Source organism: Macrotis lagotis, chromosome 3, assembly GCF_037893015.1.
Source record: "Macrotis lagotis isolate mMagLag1 chromosome 3, bilby.v1.9.chrom.fasta, whole genome shotgun sequence".
In the NCBI taxonomy this organism is placed as follows: Eukaryota; Metazoa; Chordata; class Mammalia; order Peramelemorphia; family Peramelidae; genus Macrotis; species Macrotis lagotis.
This window is the reverse complement of record NC_133660.1, coordinates 81,662,295-81,684,761: the sequence shown is the minus strand read 5'-3', so window position 1 is coordinate 81,684,761 and position 22,467 is coordinate 81,662,295. Positions and strand designations below refer to the sequence as shown.

Genomic DNA, 22,467 nt, shown 5'->3' with positions numbered 1-22,467 from the left:
GGTCACCTATATGTCAACACAGAGCATCAAAATAGCTTGTTTTAGGTGTGTCTAAAGAAGATGCCATGTGCTTTGTGCTTTTAATAAATTATGATACTTTTTTTCAAATTCTCTTCACTAGGTGATCCTTGTGACCAATTTTAGACATCTTTAAGGCAGCTAGCTGCCAATGAATGTGGAATAGGTCTGTTATGAATAGGGATTCTGAGCTTGAACCTCTAAACTTTGACTTCATTAGTGATATACCCAATATTTTTTTAAGCTTAATAATGCATAGTCCTTTTAGGAAGTATTCTTAGTATCTGACATGGCATATCCTTTATGTATTTTATTTTTAAAATTTGCTTTTGATTAGGATATGGGTTTTTAAAAAATTTTTTGTATTTAAGGCAATGGGGTTAAGTGACTTGCCCAAGGTCACACAGCTAGGCAATTATTAAGTGTCTGAGGACAGATTTGAACTCAGGTACTCTTGACTCCAGGGCTGGTGCTCTATCCACTGCACCAACTAGCACAGGATATAGATTTTTTTTTAAAATTCCATCTTTATTGTTCTTTTCTACCCATATGTATTTCACCTGGCTAGCATGAGGAGAAACATTTGTATGTGGGAAAGGTAATTTCCTCAGCCAAAGATGATAGGAGAACACAAGAATTTGATGGAGAAAAGAGGGCCAGTTTGGCAGCCACAAAGAAGGATGGGAAGAACTTCATTCCTTCTTTATCAATCAAGTGCTCTTGACCCAGGAGACTATGTCTCACCCATCTCTGAAGAATAGAAAGAAAAATCACTCATTTCTGAGTGATTCTGTACAGCAAGTTAGGGAAATGGTCAGATCAAAGTGACTTAAGTAGTATAATTATAAGAGATTTATATAGGGATTGAGAGTATATATAGGGTAACAGGAAAAAAAGCTAAAAGAAGGAAAACACTGTATCTGAAAGCTTTAGTTTACTTTAAAAGTATATGTAGCCAGACTAGCAGAGGCAGCAGCCAGAGCAGCCCCAGCCCGCGCCCTCTCCTGCCCGCCCGCTCGCTCCAGGGTCGCCCGCCCACCCCAGGGTCGCTCTCCCCTCTTCCTCCTCAGCCCGCCCTAGGGTGCCCCCTCGCCTTCCCGCCTGCCCCTATTGTTCTGCCCCCGGCCTCCCGCCCTTCCCTTTCCCACCCACTCCCCCTTTTCCCTTCACTCGCCTCAAGCCCAAAGTTTTTGGCTTCCACTCCCACCAGTGACCAAAGACTTGACCACTTTACAAAGTCCAAATCCCCAGGACACTGCTCGACATGGACACCGGTGTGATTGAAGGTGGATTAAATGTCACTCTCACCATCCGGCTACTTATGCATGGAAAGGAAGTTGGAAACATTATTGGAAAGAAAGGAGAATGGGTCAAGAAGATGCTTGAAGAGAGTGGTGCGCGAATCAACATCTCGGAAGGGAATTGTCCCGAGAGAATAATTACTCTGGCTGGACCTACCAATGCCATCTTTAAAGCTTTTGCTATGATCATTGACAAACTGGAAGAGGACATCAGCAGCTCTATGACCAATAGTACAGCTGCCAGTAGACACCCCAGTCACCCTGAGGCTTGTGGTCCCTGCTAGCCAGTGTGGCTCTCTCACTGGAAAAGGAGGATGCAAGATCAAGGAAATAAGAGAGAGTACAGGGGCTCAGGTACAGGTGGCAGGGGATATGCTACCAAACTCAACTGAGCGGGCCATCACTATTGCTGGCATCCCGCAGTCTATCATTGAGTGTGTCAAACAGATCTGCGTGGTCTTATTGGAGTCTCCCCCGAAGGGCGTGACCATTCCGTACCGGCCCAAGCCGTCCAGCTCTCCAGTCATCTTTGCAGGTGGTCAGGACAGGTACAGCACAGGCAGCGACAGTGTGAGCTTTCCCCACACCACCCCGTCCATGTGCTTCAACCCTGACCTGGAGGGACCACCTCATTCAAGGACAGTATGCCATTCCACAGCCAGATTTGACCAAGCTGCAACAGTTGGCAATGCAAGTCTCACTTTCCCATGACACATGGCAACACCGGATTCAGTGGCATTGAATCCAGCTCTCCAGAGGTGAAAGGCTATTGGGCAGGTTTGTATGCATCTGCTCAGACTACTTCTCATGAACTCACCATTCCAAATGACTTAATTGGCTGCATAATTGGGCGTCAAGGTGCCAAAATCAATGAGATTCGTCAGATGCCTGGGGCTCAGATCAAAATTGCCAATCCAGTGGAAGGATCTACTGATAGGCAGGTTACCATCACTGGATCTGCTGCCAGCATTAGCCTGGCCCAGTATCTAATCAATGTCAGGCTTTCCTCGGAGACGGGTGGCATGGGGAGCAGCTAGAACAATGCAGACTCACCCATAACCCACTTCTGTTGTTCACCACCCATGATCCATCTGTGTAGTTTCTGAACAGTCAGCGATTCCAGGTTTTAAATAGTTTGTAAATTTTCAGTTTCTACACAACTTTATCATCCACTCATGATTTTTTAAATTACAGTGTTTTAATTCCTTTCTCTGTTCAGCCATTAATGCTGAGAACCATATTTAGTTTTATAAGCTTCTCCCTGTTATTTTTTTTTATTTTTTTTGTTTCTTTTTTGTTTTTGTTTTTTGTTTTTTTGGGGGGGGGCTCATGGATTTTTTTTTCTGTTTTTGTCATTGAAATGTAAGAGTGGAATATTAATAAATTTCAGTTTAGTTCTGTAATGTCAGGAATTTTTCAAAAAAAATTAAAAGATGGACTGGAGCTTTTTCCTTGTGAATAGAAAAAAAAGTATATGTAAGGGGGCGACTAGGTGGCACAGTGGATAGAGCATTGGCCCTGGAGAAAGGAGTACCTGAGTTCAAATCTGGCCTCAGATATTTAATAATTGACTTGGGCAAGTAACTTAGTCCCATTGCCTTAATTTTTTAAAAAAAAAAGTAAATGTAAAACTAAATGAATGAAAGCATTTAATAATAACAGATAATTTTGTATAGTACTTGATATGTGCCAGGCACTGTGCTATAATTTCATTTGATCTTCTTAACAATCCTAGGAGGGGAAGGTGCTATTATTATATCCATTTTACAGGTGAGGAAATTGAGGCAAACAGATTTAAGAGCTATACTCAAGGTCACACAGCTCATATCTGAGGTCAGATTTAAAATCAGATCTTCCCGGACTAACATCTGTATCTGCTTTATCACTTTGCTACTCCACCATTTAATAAGCCCTCCTTAGGTGATAAACCCTGTGTCCAACTTTGGAGATACAAATACAAATTATTCCTCTCTTCAAGGATATATATTACATAGAGAGAAACAATATGGAGTTATACACATAAGTGCATAGGTAAGAGCATTAAGATGCAAAAAGTCACAGAGCCAGTGAATGGAGCCCTCCATTCAGGAACAGGTGCAGACTTGATTTTGATCTTGATTCAGAACTAGAAAAATGTCCAGAGATGAAAAGGCTGAAACCTCCAGAGTACTGTTTGGTCTGTGTGAGAAGATGGCTATCTAGGCTATTGAGAAGATGGCCAATGAGAAGGGAGTAATGTAAACTATGAGGTCTACCTGAAGTAGGTCAGATGAGAGACTTGGAATCCTCAGGGAAAAGTCAGAGATTGAAAGTTACACCTCCAGGGAAAGGTCTCTAGGGACTGGTGGATAGGACAGTGAAGGCAGCTGTCAAGGCTGCGGAGCAGCTGGCCAGAAAGTAGAAAGTGAATTTACACTCTCACACATATGTATATGCATATATATATATATGTATATGATATTGAGTGCCATCAACAAAATACACTAAAAGCCCTCTGTTATAGTTTCAGAATTATTTAATTACATTTTATATGTAGTTAAACTAGTTTCAAAACTGGACTTTATTGAAGGGAATTTTTCTTTTCTTATTAGATTCCCAAGTTGGGGTCCTAAGAGTTTGGAACGTTTCAAGGTCAACACCTCTTGAGAATTTTAAATTGAAGAAAACAGGATTTCATGTTTTACATGTACTTAATTCTCCCCCAAAGAAAAAATGTGAGTAAAAATATATTACTTAATAAAAAAATTTCTTGTTGATATCAAATGTAATAGCTGTCCTCAACTCAACATCAAACAGATCTCAGATATTTGATAAAAGAGGAAGTACCATGTGTAATATACAATGAAGGGATATAAGGACATTCTATTTTCCATCTTCATGTCTTTTCACAGACTATCCCCGCTTTTTGAAATATACTCCTTCTTCATTTCTACCTTTTAGAACCCCCCATTTCCATCATAACTCAGATCAGACTCCACCTCTTTCTAAAGCCTTCCCTAATCCTCCTTAACTGCATTGCCCTTATTTTAAGTATCCATATACATATGTACACACTTATTTTGTAGTGTTTACTTGATAAGTGTGAGGAATCTACATACTTATTTTGAATGTACATATGTATATGCTGTCTTCCACTAAAAAAAAAAAAAGCTTCTTGAGGGTAGGGACTATTTTTGTATTTGTATTTGTATGCTTCTGAATTTGTATTCTTAGTCATTTAGTCAATATGCATTTATTAAATACCTATGTCAGGCATGGTACTAAACACTGGGGAGGTGAAAAAAAGACAAAAAAACCAAAAAAAAGCTGTCCTTAAGGAGCTTGCAGTCTAATGTACACATTTCCATAGACCTTGTACCCTCTGTGGCATACAATAAGCATGCAATAAATGCTTGATGACTGATAAATTAATGTTATAATTTTTAAAATTCAGTAGGGTTGTTTTAGATCAGATATTCAAGAGAATATTTGCTTCCAGAAGAGATTTTGTCAGACAGAAAGCAACAACTAAAAGAAAAACAAAAAATAGTAATGTGGGATCTGATTGTGTTATAGAGGTATTTTGTAGAAGTGGAGTCAGATGAGATTGTTTGAAGAATAAGTAAGCATAAGAGGCCCAAAGAAAGATTTTAAATGGATTCTTCTCTCAAATAGAAATCCTTTCAGTAGCATCTATAAAGAGCCTACTCTGTAGCTGGCACTGGAACTACCAAGAAAGGCCAAAGATACTTTCCAGGAGCTCTCAGACTGACAGGATACAGCCTGCAACCAGCTCTGTACAGATTAGATAGTCAGGATAAGTTGGAGATGGTCTCAAAGAGAAGGCACTATATTAAAAATGACTGGGAAGGGATCTGGAAGAACTTGGGGCTTTCACCAAGTTGGGAAGGCAGTCAGGATAGCCAGGAGATGGCACTGAGGAGGCAGAGTACTCCACATGTGGGAGACAACTAGTGGAAGCCCTAAGAACCAGGAGATGGAATGTCCAAGGTGAGGAACAGCCAGGAGGACAGTGTTGCTGGATTGAAGAAAGTAGGAAGGTGATGAAGAGCTTTAAAATCTAGACAGGATTTCATATTTGATCTTAGTGGTATGAAGCAATCACAGGAGTTGACTGAATATGATAGAGGGATAGTTTTAGGAAGATCAGTTTGACAGTTCAGTGGAGGATAGATTATAGTCGGGAGAGACTTGAGGCAGAAAGATCAATCAGCATGCTATTGTAGTCATTCAGGAGAAAAGAAACTCTAATAAATTTGATACATATATTAGGCAGTTGGTAATGAGAGACTGGAGGTCAGGCTAGAGATGAAGTATCGACCAAGTTGATCTGAGAATCATCTGTATAGAAATGGTTATTGAAATGAAGAGAACAGATGGGATCACTAGTTCTACAACCATTGTATATGATCACTGTTTAAAAAGCTCCTAGTTTTTAGACCCCAAATTTTTCAAAAAGAGTGTGTCTTATACATAGGAAATGACAGTATATTCATATACCACGATTTGTTCAGCCATTCCCTCAATTTTCATTTCTTTGCCACTATGAAAAGAATTGCTATAAATATTTTTGTTCAAGTGGGTTTTTTACCCTTTTTTATCTCCTTGAAATACAGATCTAGTAATGGTATTGTTGGATCAAAAGTTACGCACAGTTTTATTATCCTTTGGACATAATTCCAAATTGTTCTCCAGAAAGGTTGGAACAGTTCACAACTTCACCAATAATACATTAAGGTTCCAGTTTTCCCACATCCTTTCCAACATTGATCATTTTCCTTTTTTAGTCATATCTGAAAGGTCTGAGGTGGTACCTCAGAGTTGTTTTAATTTACATTTCTCCAGTCAATAATGATATAGAACATTTTTTCATATGATTATAGATAGCTTTAATTTCTTCATCGAGAACTGCCTGTTCATATCCTTTTACCATTTATCAACTGGGGAATGACTTGTATTTTTATAAATTTGACTCAGTTCTCTATGTATTCTAGAAATGAATTCTTTGTCAGACATTAGTTATAAAAATTGTTTTCCAACTTACTACCTTCTTTTTAATCTTAGTTACATTGGTTCTAATTGTGCAAAACCTTTTTAATTTAAAGTAATCAAAATTATATTATTTGTATTTTATAAGGTTTTTGTATCTCATCTTTTATTCATAAGCTAGACTTGATAGGTAACATATTCCTTGTTCTCCTAATTGGCTTATAATATCACAACATCTAGCAATTTTGCTACAAATTCTCAAAAGAATAAATGTAGTAAAGGACTAAAAAATAAGTATCTGGTAAATTAATATCTCCTTGTATGTAATCTGATGTGATCCTATGTTCTGTGATTCAGTTTGGTAATATAGATGGAATAGTCTACAGAATATTGTATTGTCTCCCAGGTGAAAAGTCATAGAGGCCTTCTTGAAATAAGTAGATTATTCCATAAAAAGCTGTTCTACTTAATCACATTCTAGTCGTCATAAAATATCAGCCATAATATAAATATATATTTGAAACTTAGGACTCATTTTATAGTTTTAGATGTACGTGTATACATTTCTGATTGTTAAAAATAAAAGGTATTAAATGTTTTCAAGATATTATATATTTTATGTTATACATAAAAGCCATTACATATATAAATACATATTTGAGAAAGGGAGAGAGAAAATTAGGAGGTAAAACAACTTATTCAGAAGTTTTAACACTTGTTCCAAAAGCTAGCTTAATTTCTGTAGTGGTGACAAGATGACAATAAGCTAACTTTGTAAAGAATATAGTAGTAGGATTTGGAGATGAAAGGACTTTTAAAGACCACAGTGGTAGTAGGCTAACTCCAATTCTTTTTTTTTGTTTTTTTTGCAAGGCAATGGAGTTAAGTGACTTGCCCAAGGCCACACAGCTAGGTCGCCAATTCTTAAAATGTATTTTTCTTTTCTTTTTTTTTTTTAATTTTTAAGGCAATGGGGATAAGTAACTTGCCCAAGGTCACACTGGTAGGCAATTATTAAGTGCCTGAGGTCAGATTTGAACTCGGGTCCTTCTGACTCCAGGGCCAGTGCTCTATCCACTGTGCCTTAGCTGCCTCAAAATGTACTTTTCTTTTTAGAAACAAATAGAAATAATCTTTAGAATTAGTTGAAGAAATGACATCTAGGTAATGAATATGAATGAAGATGTATTTTAAACAGTATGGAATGTAACTGTTAGTACAGTAGGAAAGGCAGTTCCCTTGAACCACAGGAGCATTTCAGTGATGATTTCTTGACTCATGGTCAAGATTCTGCAGATCAGTAGTAATATCTACATTACAAGTGTAAGATTTAATTGTCTGAAATTAAGATAGGAGATCAAATAACAATGGGGCATTCAAAATACATTGGACTGGGAGTCAAGAAACATTTCCTACTTCTGTCTTTAGCTAGCATTGATTGGATCTGGTTGATTCATGTTTTTTTCTTTGGCTTTACAATCAACAAAAAATCTGGGCTTCATTTACTTCATCTTTAAATAAGCAAGGGATGAACCAGATGATCTATGTGGTCCCTTCTATCTCTTAAATTCTATGATTTTAAAAATAGCTGAAGTTCTCTCTATAAGATGTATTATGCAAGGTTATAGTATCATAGCATTATTCAGAGAAAAGTTTCACATTAAACATTATATCTGTGATTGTTTTAAAAAGTCAGGTCCCTGAAACATGATGAACTATACTTCTACAATGAAATTATTCCTTTGCAACTATATGTTTTTCTTTTTTTGTAAGATTGTCTTAACTATTGTGTATAGATTATGTTTGTGTGTGTGTGTGTTTTTGTATATGTAGAAGTAGGATACCAGGTATGCATAATATATACATTTCCCCCAAAGCAGCAGTGTCTCAAAAGTATTCCTTTATTTGTACAGAAAATTGTGTCAGAATATCTTGGCTTCATTCACAAGATTTAGATTATAAAGGAAAATAAATAATTACACATTTTTATTTTAAAGGATGTAGTAAAACTTTGTTCTGGATTATGAAAAGTAGGCTTATTCATTTTACCACAGTACCTGGCACAAAACAGAAGCTTAATAAATGTTTATTAATTGCTTGACCAGTACTTTCATGTAATTTATACTTTTTTGTTTAAACAGTTTTAGCACAATCTCCAACCAAAAATCATTATACATCCTCAACTAGTGAAGCTGTCCCTCCCCCAAGTCTGACCCAGAATCAAGCCTTTTCTCTTCCTCCGGGCCATGCAGTCTGCTGTTTCATGGATGGTGGAGTCGGGCTTTATGATATGGGAGCCAAGAAATGGGATTTTCTTAGGGATTTGGTATGTCTATTATCTTATTTTAAAATGTATGAGTTACTAACTTTTTATATTATGCAGTCTTATATAGTGAATAGAAGGCAAGACTGGGAGTCATGATTCAAGTCTAATCTTTCATGACATGCTTATGGACCAACCACTTAACTTCTCAGTGTTACAGGCAACTAAGACTGTAAAAGAAGAGTTACTAGCCTATATTGGTGGAGGGAATTTCTTCAATGGGGATTTTATTCTATTAATGAAATCAGAGGTCTAGACCAAAACTCCTACCATCAGTAATAACAAAGGTGATGGTGCAAATGTTTTCAAGCTATATATTACAAATAATGAAGATTTTTTTTAAAAAACCATAGGTAATCTCCCCTTATTGTTTCTCCTTTTGTGCCAAGTCAAAAAGTCTTTGGGCAATGGGTTTGTGAGAGGAAGTAACATTAGGTGTTTAAAACAGAGACGATCTGGTTCAAGCAAGACTCTTGAACCTGTAGTACCTTTCCTACCTTGGTCTGACCACCAAATCCATTACTGTTCTCTGTGATTGGCTAACTGTGACAAGGCAAGATTGTACAAGGCAGACAGGATGAAAATGTCTCCTCCATGGGAATGTCAATCCTTTCCATGGTTATCTTGGGTCCTCTGTGTTCAGAGTCCTAGATCAGAGTTCTTCCATTTTCCACCATTTCATATAGTGAGCCAAAAAGGGAGGAATATTGTTTTAAATGCTTTTCAAGCAAACTCCTGCTACTTGCATGTTTCCTAAAGCTCCTAGGTCTAGTACAGTCCTAAGGATGAAGAAGAGAAAGAGGCCTATAGCTTCTCAGTAGATACTATTTTATAATGCATTTTTGGCTATTCTGTTTATTTCTCTGCCTCTCAGTTCTATGGTGAGTAAACACTGATTTATATATCAGTGATAAGTAAATTTATATATCTGTGATAAGTAAATTGAAGCATGTGTCTCTGTTTGCAGTCAACTAACACCATTATTATGTCACTTGATTAGTAAACAGGGAACTGAAGATTTATTCACTGAGTGAGGACTCAAAGCTAAGTATTCACTAGGAAGACCTACACCCCACTCATAGATAGATAGCATGGGCAGGGAGCAGGGAATGGGGTGAGAGACAGACAGAGAAGAGTGGAGCTGAAAAAAAAAGAGTGGAGCTGACAGACAGACCTCTGATTTGCATGGAACCACTGAAAGCAGGGCTGTTATTCAGAATCTCTGCCTAATGAGCTTTTGGTTAACCATAGTGACCACTGATGGCTTCCTATTGAGAAGACCTGTACTACTGACCTCTGCTATATCTCTTGCAGGGTGCCTCATTGTTAGGGTGTGTGTGGGGTTTATGGCTGCTGGCCCCTGCTATCTCTCTGCAAGGTACCTCATTGTCAAGGTGTGTGAGGGTTTGTGCATAATAAAACAGAATTTTTCTTATTTCTCCAGTCTAAAAGTCTTGTTTCTGTATTTAAGGGGAAAAGGCAAAGGTGAAGCAAGGGAATTCATTTCCTTTCAAAGAAGAAATCCTTGGACCATGTTTTGCTATAACTTGCTCTTAATTGACTAAAAAGTATCAGAAACAGAATATTAATGTGTTCTGTATGTGTATGTGTATATATATATATATATATATATATATATATATATATGTAAATCAATTTCAACTATGTATTGGCCATGTATATTGTGACCATATGTATACTACATATGTATTGTTGTGAAAATAATCTAATTTCTCTGTAATTCAGCAACAAGTCTCAAAGTAGAGAGCCCTGAGAGTGGCAATGCTCCACCCCCATCACCAGCTCTGCTTCCAGCCTAGCTCACAGTAACCATAATCTAGTGGGGCAACTCTTGGGGATGAGCACTTGTCATCCTGCCACTACCACCACACCAATTGCCAACAACGAATGGTTAAACCCAAGATCTCTGAGAATAACAGTACCCTAGAATACAGGCCTTCCCTTCAGCTTTGTCTCTACAGCTGTAGCCCAGGGCAGTAATCCTTGTGAAGATTCAGGTAGCCATGATCTCTGCCAATATTGAAACCATCTAACTCACAGTTGAACTCTGTAAGTTGTTTCTTCCTTTTTTTTAAGGTGATCACCTTCAGAGCAGGAGCTATCTGCTTTTCTATTTACATTCCTAGCTCTTAGCACAATGGAAAGCACTTAAATGCACTTTGATTCATAACAAACTATACAATTAACAGAAAAGTAATGATGTGATAGCTTCTTTTGAAGAATTATAAACAAATTTATTGTTTAATATAATTAAATTGATCATTAGATGGTTTTAGTGGGTGCAAATCTCAGTGAGGAAACGATTTAGTTGCATGAGGCAGGGAGACATAGGATCATATACCCAAGAATCTATCAGAGGTAACACTTGAGCCTTGGTTTTCCTGGACTCCTGATCTCAACTCTTTAAACCCTACTTCATGTTATTTCTCTACTGGCTGGTTAGAACATTAAATTTTGTCATGCATTTCTTCCTATCGCAGGAAAAGATAACTTTTTTGGGATTACTTTACAACTCCATGCTCCTCCAACTAGAGTTATCAAGAGGCCAAACTCACTTGCCTCATATTTAAGGAAATTTTTATGACACTATACCTCCCTTTCATATTACCTCTGATCCAAGTCCCCATTTTTTTTTTTGGTAAGGCAAATGGGGTTAAATGGCTTGCACAAAGACACATACCTAAGTTAGTATTACATGTTTGATGCTAGATTTGAACTGAGGTCCTTCTGACTCCAGGGAGTGCTGTAGCCATTGACCAAAAAGTCCCCATTTTTTTCATGTTACTGGGATATATTTTTCATCTCTCAGGTAAATATTTGCCTTTCTACCACTTAAAGTAACTTCTGTCTCCTGTCCAATACTCAGGTCAGTCATAAACTGAAACCTGCGTTCAAGTGCAATGTCCTATAATCCACCTTTCTGAATTCCTTCCTTCAGGTGCTAGTTCTCCTTTCCCCAAATTATTTTGAATTCTTTTTTTTTTTAGTTTTTGCAAGGCAGTCCCAAGGCCACACAGCTAGGTAATTATTATGTGTCTGAGATCGGATTTGAACTCAGGTCATTCCTTATTCCAGGGCCCATGTTCTATCCCCTGCTCCACCTAGCTGCCCCTGTATTTTTTTTTAAATATGTCTTCCATGTATTTGTTTGTGCTCATGTGGTTTCCTTCAGTACACACTTTGAGAAGGACTGCCTCCTTTTGTCCATGTATCCCCAGAACCTAGCATAATACTAGGACTGTAGTTTCTTTATTGATTGAAGCCATGTCTTTAATAAAAAATCCATATGAAGAATATAATTGAGGGGCGGCTAGGTGGTACAGTGGATCCAGCCCTGGAGTCAGGAGTACCTGAGTTCAAATCTGGGCTCAGACACTTAATAATTACCTAACTGTGTGGCCTTGGGCAAGCCATTTAACTCCACTGCCTTGCCAAAAAAAACAAAAAACAAAAAAAAAAGCCCAAAACCAAAAAAGAATATAATTGCTTTTATGAAAAAGAACACTTGAGATAGATATGAAACAAAGAAATACCACAGAGTCATAAATTGTTAGAAGTAGAAGAGACCTCAGAAATTATTCAGTCTAAGCACACCATTTTACAGATGAGGAAAAGGTCTAGATAAGTTGTGGTGATTTAGTAAAAGTCAAAAAGATTAGAATAGAACCCAGACCAGAGTTCTTGCTACTGTACTATGCTTTCAGAAAAAACCAAAGGATTCTAAAATCTGTTTTTATGGATCTACTATAATTTTCAAATGAAATTTAGTTTTGTTGACTTTAGTATTTTACATAAATTAAATTTAAACCTTAGTTTAAGGGTTTGAATCCTGCTAAGTTATACTGGTACAGATCATTAATAGTCATTTTCCCCTAATAGACTTCTTGGAGCAAATCCTTATTTGCCCTTTTCTCACTCTCTTTTTTGCTGGCCTAACCTTTTCCCCTTTGAATTCCTCCTTCCCATTAAAATAGCAATTTGGTCATTTTTATAGAGTGTAATTCCAGAGACATATTCTTTGGCAGAAGGCAAATATAAGTAGGTTTTCAAATAAATACAGATCAGGAATGTGAGAAACCTTAGCTCAACAGGAGGGCAGAGCACTTGCTGTTAGGTCCTTCTATTCTTATCTTCCCCCTTCCCTCTATTTTTCAGTAATAGACTCAGATCACTTTCACACCTTTAAGGAAAAACCCTGGAGGTTTGGACTGAGAAAATGACTGTGGAGAAAAAGGTAGTCTCAGTCACTCTTTCTGTTTATTATCCAGATGCCAGCCTGGAAAGAGTTATGCAATTTTCTTCAAATTCTTTTTACATTAACAATCTCTTAAGTCAAGATACACTCCAAAAGATTGATGTGGTATATCTCTTTTGAAGTAGGGCAGCAGGGACAAAACAGAAATTATACTTGACACAGATATACTTGACTATTTCCTGAAAGAACATCATATTCATAGGGCCCTTATGTACTTCTTATATCAAATTATTGAAGCACTACTACTGTTATTACTGTATCTAAGTTTAATAATTTTTCTATATTTTACTGTAAAATGTCCATTCACACTTTTATGGCATTACTTGCTTCATTAAAATTAAGAATTCATAAGAATCGAATAAAAATGAGTTGTGGTAGTACAAAAACTCTTTAGCAAATTTCAAACTTGATTTGTATCCTTTTGGTAAGCATAATAATAATTTGTATTTAATATTTATAGTTCTAAAGTATTTTATCTTCTGATCCTCGCCATAACTCTGTGAGGAAGGTACTAGTTGTTATTCCCAATTTACAGATCAGGAAGCTGAAGCCTGAGAGAGGTAAAGTCATTTGCCTAGGAGCATACCACTAGTAGGTGCATTAAGCAGAATTCTAACCCAGGGCTTCCTGATTCCAGGAAAAGCATTCTAGCTACTGTATCACTTTGCTGCTTCGGAATAAGAAGAACTTATTTGACCCAAAGAATAAAACTGGAATTACAGTAGCAAAAATAGTATGAAAAATATATACTTTTTTTATCCCTAGCAATAAGATGGTAGATAAATGATCTATCTTTATTATTGAACCTGTCTCTCATATTTTTAGCAACTATATTTTGTATAGAAAATGTATTTCTCCTTTAAGACATTTTGTTTCATTTATGTCTGTGCTCTTCAATATAATGAAAGGTTTCTTTATAGGAACTCAATAGTAAATGTCTCCACCATTTGGAAAATGGTGTTATTGCAAGTATTTGTGGTTGGAAATTTAACTAGCATTTGTATGGGTTTTTTTTTTTTAGGTTTTTGCAAGGCAAATGGGGTTAAGTGGCTTGCCCAAGGCCACACAGCTAGGTAATTATTAAGTGTCTGAGGCCGCATTTGAACTCAGGTACTCCTGACTCCAGGACATGTGCTGTATCCACTGTGCCACCTAGCCACCCCATTTGTATGGTTTTAAGGAACTTTTGTTCAATGAAATATAAAACTGAAATACATGAAATTATGCTTTAGTTCACTGGTGAGCCAGTATTTCTTCAAATATTATGTCTTTTTATTTATATACTTATTTTCTCATAATCTTTCTAGAAGTCTCCAGTAAGTATGTTAACTTGTCCATATATTCAAAGTTGTCTTGTAGATTGTTTAAAATGGTAACACTTATTATGAATGTGCTTACCTTACATATTATATGTTTTGTTTTTTGTTTGCCTTATAGGGGCATGTGGAAACTATCTTTGACTGCAAATTTAAACCCAATAATCCTAATCTTTTAGCAACAGCTTCATTTGATGGAACTATAAAAGTTTGGGATGTCAATACACTGACAGCAGTCTACACCTCTCCTGGGAATGAAGGAGTTATTTACTCTGTTTCTTGGGCTCCAGGTAAGGATTATTTCATCAAAAATTTAATAAACTATATAGATTTTGTTTCAACTATTTTGCTATTTGAATTATTTTCTTTCTGTAAAAGTTACTTGAATTTGTCAGGAACTATTTTCAAAAAATTTTGTTAGCTCAGTACTCACATAATTATCTTAATAGTATGCAGCAGAAGACTCATTTCTAAATCTGACAAATAGGGAAGATGAAAAGAAGGGTCATCAATGATCAGGAAGAGTTTGGTGCATGCAGTTCTTCAGGCTTATCTGTCCCCCCAAAAGCATGTGGAAATTATTTATGTAAATAAATAGAGAATGGCTTGCTTTTTTGAATATTTGACTCAGTTCTCTGTATATTTTAGAAATGAGTCCTTTGTCAGAATCATTAGTTGTAAAGATTGTTTCCCAATTTACTACATTTCTTTTGATCTTGATTACATTGATTTTATCTGTGCAAAAGCTTTTTAATTTAATGTAATCGAAATCATCTAATTGGTTTTTGGTGATGTTCTCCAAACCTTAGTCATAAACTGTTCCCCTCTCCATAGATCTGACAGGTAGACTAGTCCTTGATCTTCTAATTTGCTTATAGTATTGTTTTTTATGTCTATGTCCTGTAATCATTTGGATCTTATCTTGGTAAAGGGTGTGAGGTGTTGGTCTAATCTTAGTTTCTTCCATACTAACTTCCAATTATCCCAGCAATTTTTATCAAAGAGAGAGTTTTTATCCCAATAGCTGGACTCTTTGGATTTATCATTCCTTATCTTTGAAATGGAAAAGCTGGATGGTTTTCTTGAAGTTGTATTTAGCTCTAAATCCATGCTCCTTTGGCCTTTTATTCTATCATTAAGGAAATAATTATATTTGTTGTTTGTTATTGCACCTTCTTTGGCAGAAGATGATAAAATTCACAGAGTAAACAGTAAGTGCCACTTTGTACTAGGTTCTGTGTTCAGCCTGGGAATGCAAAGGATGGCAAACACAGACCTTGCCTTCCAAGATAGTCATAGTTCAGGAGTCAGATGCCCATAGAATTTTCTCTTCCCATTTTAAAGTGAGAATATCAATGAGGGAAATGAGAAAAAGATGGAGTAAATATGGGGACCTCTCCTTAAGTAATATCATGAGCTACAATAAAAGAGAATTCAGCCTTTAAGTTTTCTGAGCACTCTGCTGACAATAACTTTGTGAAGTAGGTAGTGAAAGGAATTTTATCTTCATTTTCCAGATGAGAAAATTCAAACTCACAAAGAGGTTAAGTGCCTCTAAGAAGAATGTTTAACTCTTCTGACCTTTAATGTTCCTTCATTTCATATGGAACAATCCAAAAGAAATCTGTCCTCATTTTGATTCCCTTAGTTCAGAGACAGTCTTCCATCCTAAAATACCTTGAATCACCTAACAAATAAAAAAAGGAACATCATTTTCATAGTGCAAAATGAATTTCTACTGATTCTTAAATTCAAATCAGAGAATCCTGAGAGTTTCATAGAAAATGCTCATGCTTGTGACCACTCTGACTCTATACTAAATTTAGAGTACTATAGAGATTAGCATAGCCTATATCAGGATGCCATACAGATTCTTGAGGTGTCTATATTTTTGGTACGGACTTATGTTTAAAATGCTTAATATCATTGGAAAGAAGAGTCTTTTCTTTAAAAGATCAAAAGCATTTCTCTATAACCAAGAAATACATTTTTTAACATAGGAACATTGGAAGCTTTTCCAGTAAGACCAGGGATGAAGCAAATAATAATAGCAGTTTTTATGCTATTATTTGATGATGTGCTAGAAATACTGGCTGTAGCAATAATGTAAGGGAAAAATATAAGAGAGTAAGCAAGAGGAGGTAATGGGTTACTTTCAGAACTGTATTAAAGCAACAATAGCAACAAAATCAAGATAATGGCTTCACTAAAACAGAATACAAACTAAAACCATTCAAATCATCAGCATTTCTGTATATAAAGAAGAGAAAGTTGGAGAAAAAGGAATTTAATTTTAAATAACAATTTGTTTTCTCTCTCTCTCTCTCTCTCTCTCTCTATATATATATATATATATATATATATATATAAAAATACAAAAAACTTTTTTCCCTATAGAAAGACCTAAATTATTTGAAAAACAGTTCAGTGCTCATAGCTAGGCTATATCTATATAGTAAGATAAAAATACTACCAAATTTATTCTGCAGAATTAGTATTAAACCAGTCAATTTGCTAGAATTAAACAAAGGATAACAATTAATATGGAACAAGAAATAAGGGATAGAGGAGTAGGATATATTAGATAGACAAGCCTTTGGAGTAAATATAGCTACTTAAATTTCAGCTAGGTCAAAATCACATAGCCCTGGGGGGGGACTCTCGACTTGGAAAAAAACTTGGAAAACTGGAAGTTAGTTTGGCAGAAAGTAAGATTAAATCATCATCTTATACAATACCTATGATAATATTGTATATAACAGTTCCAATGGATAAATGATATAAATATTTAAAATCACATCATAAAATGAGAGAATGAAGCAAAGATATCTTTTACAGATAGATCAAAAATTCATTGCCAAATTGAGAAAAAAATTTTAAAAAACAAAAATAGACAATATATTACAGAAAATTAAAAAAAATTATTGCAATAAAAAAAGGCAAAGTCTTTGCCCACATGGATCCTGTAGTCCAATGTTGGATCCAATATGTAAATAACTAGGTATGTATAAGATATAAATGGAGTAGAAGACCATCTGAAGAGGGAAGTCATTAACTACTGGAGGACCAGGAAAGGTCCACAGGTGGGCTTTGAGTTGAGCCTTGGAGGAAGCCATGGATACTAAGAGGGAGAATTAAGGAGGAAGAATAATCTAGAGGGCATTAACATAACTCTTACTATGTGCCAAGCATCACAGGGAACCAAAGCAAAAGTAAAAAATAGTCTTTGTCCTCAAAAGGAGACAATCTGTAGGTATTATTAATTTGCCAATAGGCCAAATGGTTAGAGGAGATAAAATTTTCAAAGGAAGAATGAAAACTATCAACATTTGAAAAATTATTCAAAATCTTTATGTCTGGTGGTAATTGCAAATTAAAAGTTTTGAAACATCACCTCATATCATCAAATTAGCAAAAGAAGTAAAAGATAGGAAAATTGAAGTTGTCAAATGATTCACTGCTGGTAGAGCTATTAATTCAACCATTCTGAAAAAACGTTTTGGCATTTGTAAGAAAAGTTAATATCCTTTGACCTAAAGATACTATTGCTGGACAAAACCCTAGAAAGTTGATGATTGGGGCGCCTAGGTAGTGCAGTGGAAAAACACCGGCCCTGGAGTCAGGAGTACCTGGGTTCAAATCCGGTCTCAGACACTTAATAATTACCTAGCTGTGTGGCCTTGGGCAAGCCATTAACCCCATTTGCCTTGCAAAAACCTCAAAAAAAAAAAGAAAGTTGATAATTGCAATAAGAGACCCAAATATTTAAAGCAGTGTTATTTCTGATGAAAATACGAAATCTAAAACTATATCAAATAATTTGAGAATGACTGAACAAATCATGATAATTGTATATAATATAATATTACTGCATTACAAGGAATGATATTTGTCCTTAATTCTTGAAGAAGGCCATGACAACAGGGAGAGTGGGGAGTGCTATGCTAAGTCACCAGTCTCACTTTTTCCTCTGAATCCATCTGGGTCCAGTTGCCAGATATGGATCAGAACAACTTGGAGATGACCCTGGATTTGAGGAAATCAGGATTAAGTGACTTGCCCAAAGTCCCATAGCTAGTGTCAAAAGTCTAAGGTCGAATTTGAACTAAGGTACTCCTGACTGCAGGTCTGGTGCTCTATCTACTTTACCCTCTCTCTGCCCAGGTATTAGAAATAATTAAGACAGAAAAATATAGGAAGATTTGAATGAAATGATGAAGAGAATATAAAGCAGAAATACCATACATAATGACTACAACAATCTAAATAATAATACTAAAAGGAGCTTCAATTCAGGCCAATTGCAATGAATAAATATTGTTGGTATCATGTTAGCAAAGTTAAAGGACACATTAACCCTTTATGTTAACAATCAGTAAACCACAAAAGTGGAAAATGATCGGACCATTACAATTATACTTTGGATGTTTTAAGTTAAACCCTATCACAGAAATGTACTTTGCTAAAACAAAATGTACTCTAATTTTGTTAACACAAAATGCTTTAATCAAGAGAAGCAAGTCCAGCTCTTAGGGATGATTCAGTGACTAAAGAAAATGTCTGCTTCCTTACTAATATTAGAAGCAGAGTCAAGCACCATGTTTATAAGACTCTGAAACATCTATATGTAACATTATTTCCTAAGGTGATTTAAATTGTATTGCTGGAGCAACTTCCCGAAATGGCGCTTTTATTTGGGATGTTGAAAAAGGCAAAATGATAACTCGATTCAATGAGGTAAGATTTATTTATTGTTACTTAAATTAGAAAAAAATCGGTGGTGTCTACAAAAAAGGAAAAGAAAATGCATCTTTATTCATCTTACTTATGCTGTATATTTGGGTAGATAATAGCTACAGAAGATATATTTGCTCCAAACTATTCAAGCATTATAGAAAATTGATGATGATGTTTGTCCTTCATTTTTAAAAAAAGACCTCAAAAAAGATCATCAGGGAGATGACAAGAATGAGTGAGGGGGTGCTGTGCTAAGTCACCAGCCTCACTTTCTCTTCAGAGTCATCTGGTCCAGTGGCCAGATATGAATCAGGAAGACTAGAGATGGCCCTGAATGTTTGGCAATCAGGGTTAAGTGACTTGCCCAAGGTCACACAGCTAATACGTGTCATATGTCTGAGGCTGGATTCAGACTCCTGTTCTCCTGATTCCAAGGCTGGTGATCTATCCACTGAGCCATCTAGCTGTCCCTATTATAGAATTATTGAAAATTAGATAGTATTAATTTACCAAAATGAATTCTGAAAACTTCAGTTTTCCCTAAGATTTAGATTGTTCTTAGTCTCCTCATTGCACGTGATACTTAGCATCCTTTCACAAAATTAGTCATATAAAACAAGGTTTGGTGGAAAGAAGTTTTATCTAGGAGTCAGGAAACAATTTGGGATCTATCATTAAGTCACTTGAATGACCTTGGACAAATCATTCAATATCCTCACCCTTTATTTTCCTATTTGCAAAGTGGGAGAGTTGTATATAACTGGTTTTATGATCCTGGGCAAGTCACTTTTCCTTCTCTCTCTCTCTCTCTCTCTCTCTCTCTCTCTCTCTCTCTCTCTCTCTCTCTCTCTCTCTCCCTCTCTCTCTCCCTCTCTCTCCCTCTCTCTCCCTCTCTCTCTCTCTCTTTTCTTATTTTTCTCTTCTTGTTCTTCTCCCTCCTTCCCTCCCTCCCTCTCTCCCTTCTTTCCTTCCTTCCTTCCTTTCTTTAAAATTATGATGGAGTTGAAATAGATGATTTATTCTAATAACCCTTCCAGTCTGATAGTCCATGATTCTGTGATTGAATAATCACTAATGTGCCTTCCAGTTCTAAAACCTGATTATTTTATGATAAAGAAAGAGTTAGGGAACATTTATTTATTAAAATACCAGGCCCTTTAATTGTGTGCAGTTACTGTGTTAAACACTTTAAAAATATCATGAAGATCATTTGATATTTTTCTCTTTCTATTAGTAAAATTGGTAAACAGATTCTATATTACCTTTTGTTTAGAGTTAAATGCCCATCCTATTTTTCATTATCTTAAAAAGATATTTATAGAGGAATGATAACATACAAACATAATACACATTCTTGAAGAATTAGGCATGGAGGAATGAAGGTGATGAAAGAGTAGTTCTTATTGTCCTACTTTTATGTGGTGTTATTATATGAATAATTTTATTTCTATAAAAAATTACCACTATAGTTAAGTCATTGTGTTTTATTCACTAATTTGAATTGGAGGAAGGAGGGGCTTAAGCACAGCACAAACTAGAGAATTCAGGAGAGTCTATGAATTGGAACTGCATTTATAGACTGCTTAGATCTGAAGGCTGAAATGTCCACTATCTTTTAATTGTGCAAATTTAATCTCAGTGTATCATTAAAGTGCCTTCATTTAAAGTTTTTAAATACAATCAAATATAGAAATGAAGGCTATTATTTTGAAATAAATAGCTTCTAGATGTAGTCCCAAATAGGGAGTAGACTGAGGCTGACATGAGCTTGCCTAAGCTCACACAGCTAGTAAGTGTCATATGTCTGAGGCTGGATTCAGACTCCTGCTGTTCTCCTGATTCTAAGGCTGGTTATCCACTGAGCCAGCTAGCTGTCCCTATTATAGAGCTTGGAAGTTCTGAGTTGCACTGGGAAGTGCCAATCATGTATCTGCAATATTTACATTAATATGAGAAGCTTATGGGATCTGGGGGCCATTAAGAGTGCTTATGGAAAAGCAAACCAGTCCAGCAAGTCAAAACTCTTTTGCTTTTTAGAGCAGGATCAGAAGTAAGCCTTGAACTTCTGGATTATATGAGATCAGGAGACCTGGTCCTATAAAAGGAAGGAGGGAAGAAGGAAAAAGGAAAGAAGGAAGAAAGAAGGTTATTATAGATTATGCTTAATAAAAGCTCTATAAATAAACTGCTCTATGAATTGAACTGCTTTGCGAATAAAAATCTCTTTTCAATATGTGCCTTAATACTCATTAGGGACTAGAACTTTAAATTCCACGCTGTTAGTCTCTAGTATGTGTCAGAAGTAGGTCTTGAACCCTAATCCTCCCAACTCCAAGGCCAACTCTTTTTCTACTCTGCCAACCCTCTGTCTCTGATATCATCACAGTTTTCTTCTGTAGATTTGGCATGTGGTTTGTATTATTTTTTATTGATCATGTATTCCATTGGTATTTAGAACTCCTTGCAAGGAAACTCCCTTTGTCAAAATATATCAGTGATTTACTAGGCAATTGATATCTTAGAGAGTTGTCTGGAAGACAAAGAGATGAAGTATCTTACCTATAGTCACATAAGTGGTGAGATTTAAGTCCGGGTCATTTTGACTCTGAGACTGATTCTCCATACAATATATCATGCTGCCTCTCCAAACAAACCAACTATTCTAAACAAAATAAGAACTATATTGTTCACTACTCTCCTTAGAAAGATATCTTCAATTTCCATTTTTTTATTTATTTGGTTTTTACAAGGCAATGGGGTTAAGTGACTTGCCCAAGGTCACACAGCTAAGTAATTATTAAGTGTTTGAGGTCAGATTTGAACTCACATTCTTCTGACTCCAGGGCTGGTGCTCTATCTACTGTGCCACCTAGCTGCTCCCTTCAATTTCTATTATTGCTAAAAATGATTTGACTCTATATCTGAATGCTAACTATCTGTTCCCAATTCCATCCTTCTGGCTCTATATCTGTCCACACTGCTCCCTCATTTCTCTTACATGTGTCCTTGCCATTTCTGCTTGCTGAAACCTGTCTTTTTCTTCAGGGCCCAGCTCAGGGATTAACCTTTCTATGAATCCTTTCTCAGGCCCTTGAGTTAAAAGTGACCTCTTCCTCCTTGAACTTTTTTTTTTTAGTATTTTTCAATTCCTTTAAAATTTTTTTAAAAATTTATTTTCCCACTTATATGTAAAGATAGCTTTCAACATTCATTTTAAAACAGTTTTCTCTCTTCTACCCCTTTCTCCCCTTACCCTAAGATAACTGATATAAGTTATACATGCACAATCAAGTTACATATTTTTCCATATCCACCATGCTATGAAAAAAGAAAAATCATGAGAAAGAAAAAATAAAAAAATTACCAAAAAAGTGAGATTCTATGCTTTGATCTACATTCAAACCCCATAGTTCTTTCTCTGGATGTGAATGGAATTTTCCATCACAAGTCTTTTAGAATCATCTTTGATCACTGTATTGCTGAAAAGAACTAAATCTATCATAGTTG

At 35.9% G+C, this 22,467-nt stretch overlaps 1 protein-coding gene and 1 pseudogene across 5 annotated transcripts in view; both read left to right on the top strand.

The window, feature by feature from the left end:
- WDR17 (WD repeat domain 17) overlaps nucleotides 1-22,467 on the top strand; it is a 93,320-nt gene that overhangs the window by 12,501 nt on the left and 58,352 nt on the right. For all 5 annotated transcript variants that reach the window (XM_074228940.1, XM_074228939.1, XM_074228938.1 and 2 more), the window contains exons 5-8: nucleotides 3,911-4,033; nucleotides 8,450-8,634; nucleotides 14,345-14,513; nucleotides 18,869-18,960. In XM_074228940.1, coding sequence (XP_074085041.1) covers nucleotides 3,911-4,033; nucleotides 8,450-8,634; nucleotides 14,345-14,513; nucleotides 18,869-18,960 — 569 coding nt within the window. The remainder of the gene's footprint in view (nucleotides 1-3,910; nucleotides 4,034-8,449; nucleotides 8,635-14,344; nucleotides 14,514-18,868; nucleotides 18,961-22,467) is intronic.
- LOC141517671 (poly(rC)-binding protein 2 pseudogene) lies at nucleotides 1,153-2,484 on the top strand (annotated as a pseudogene).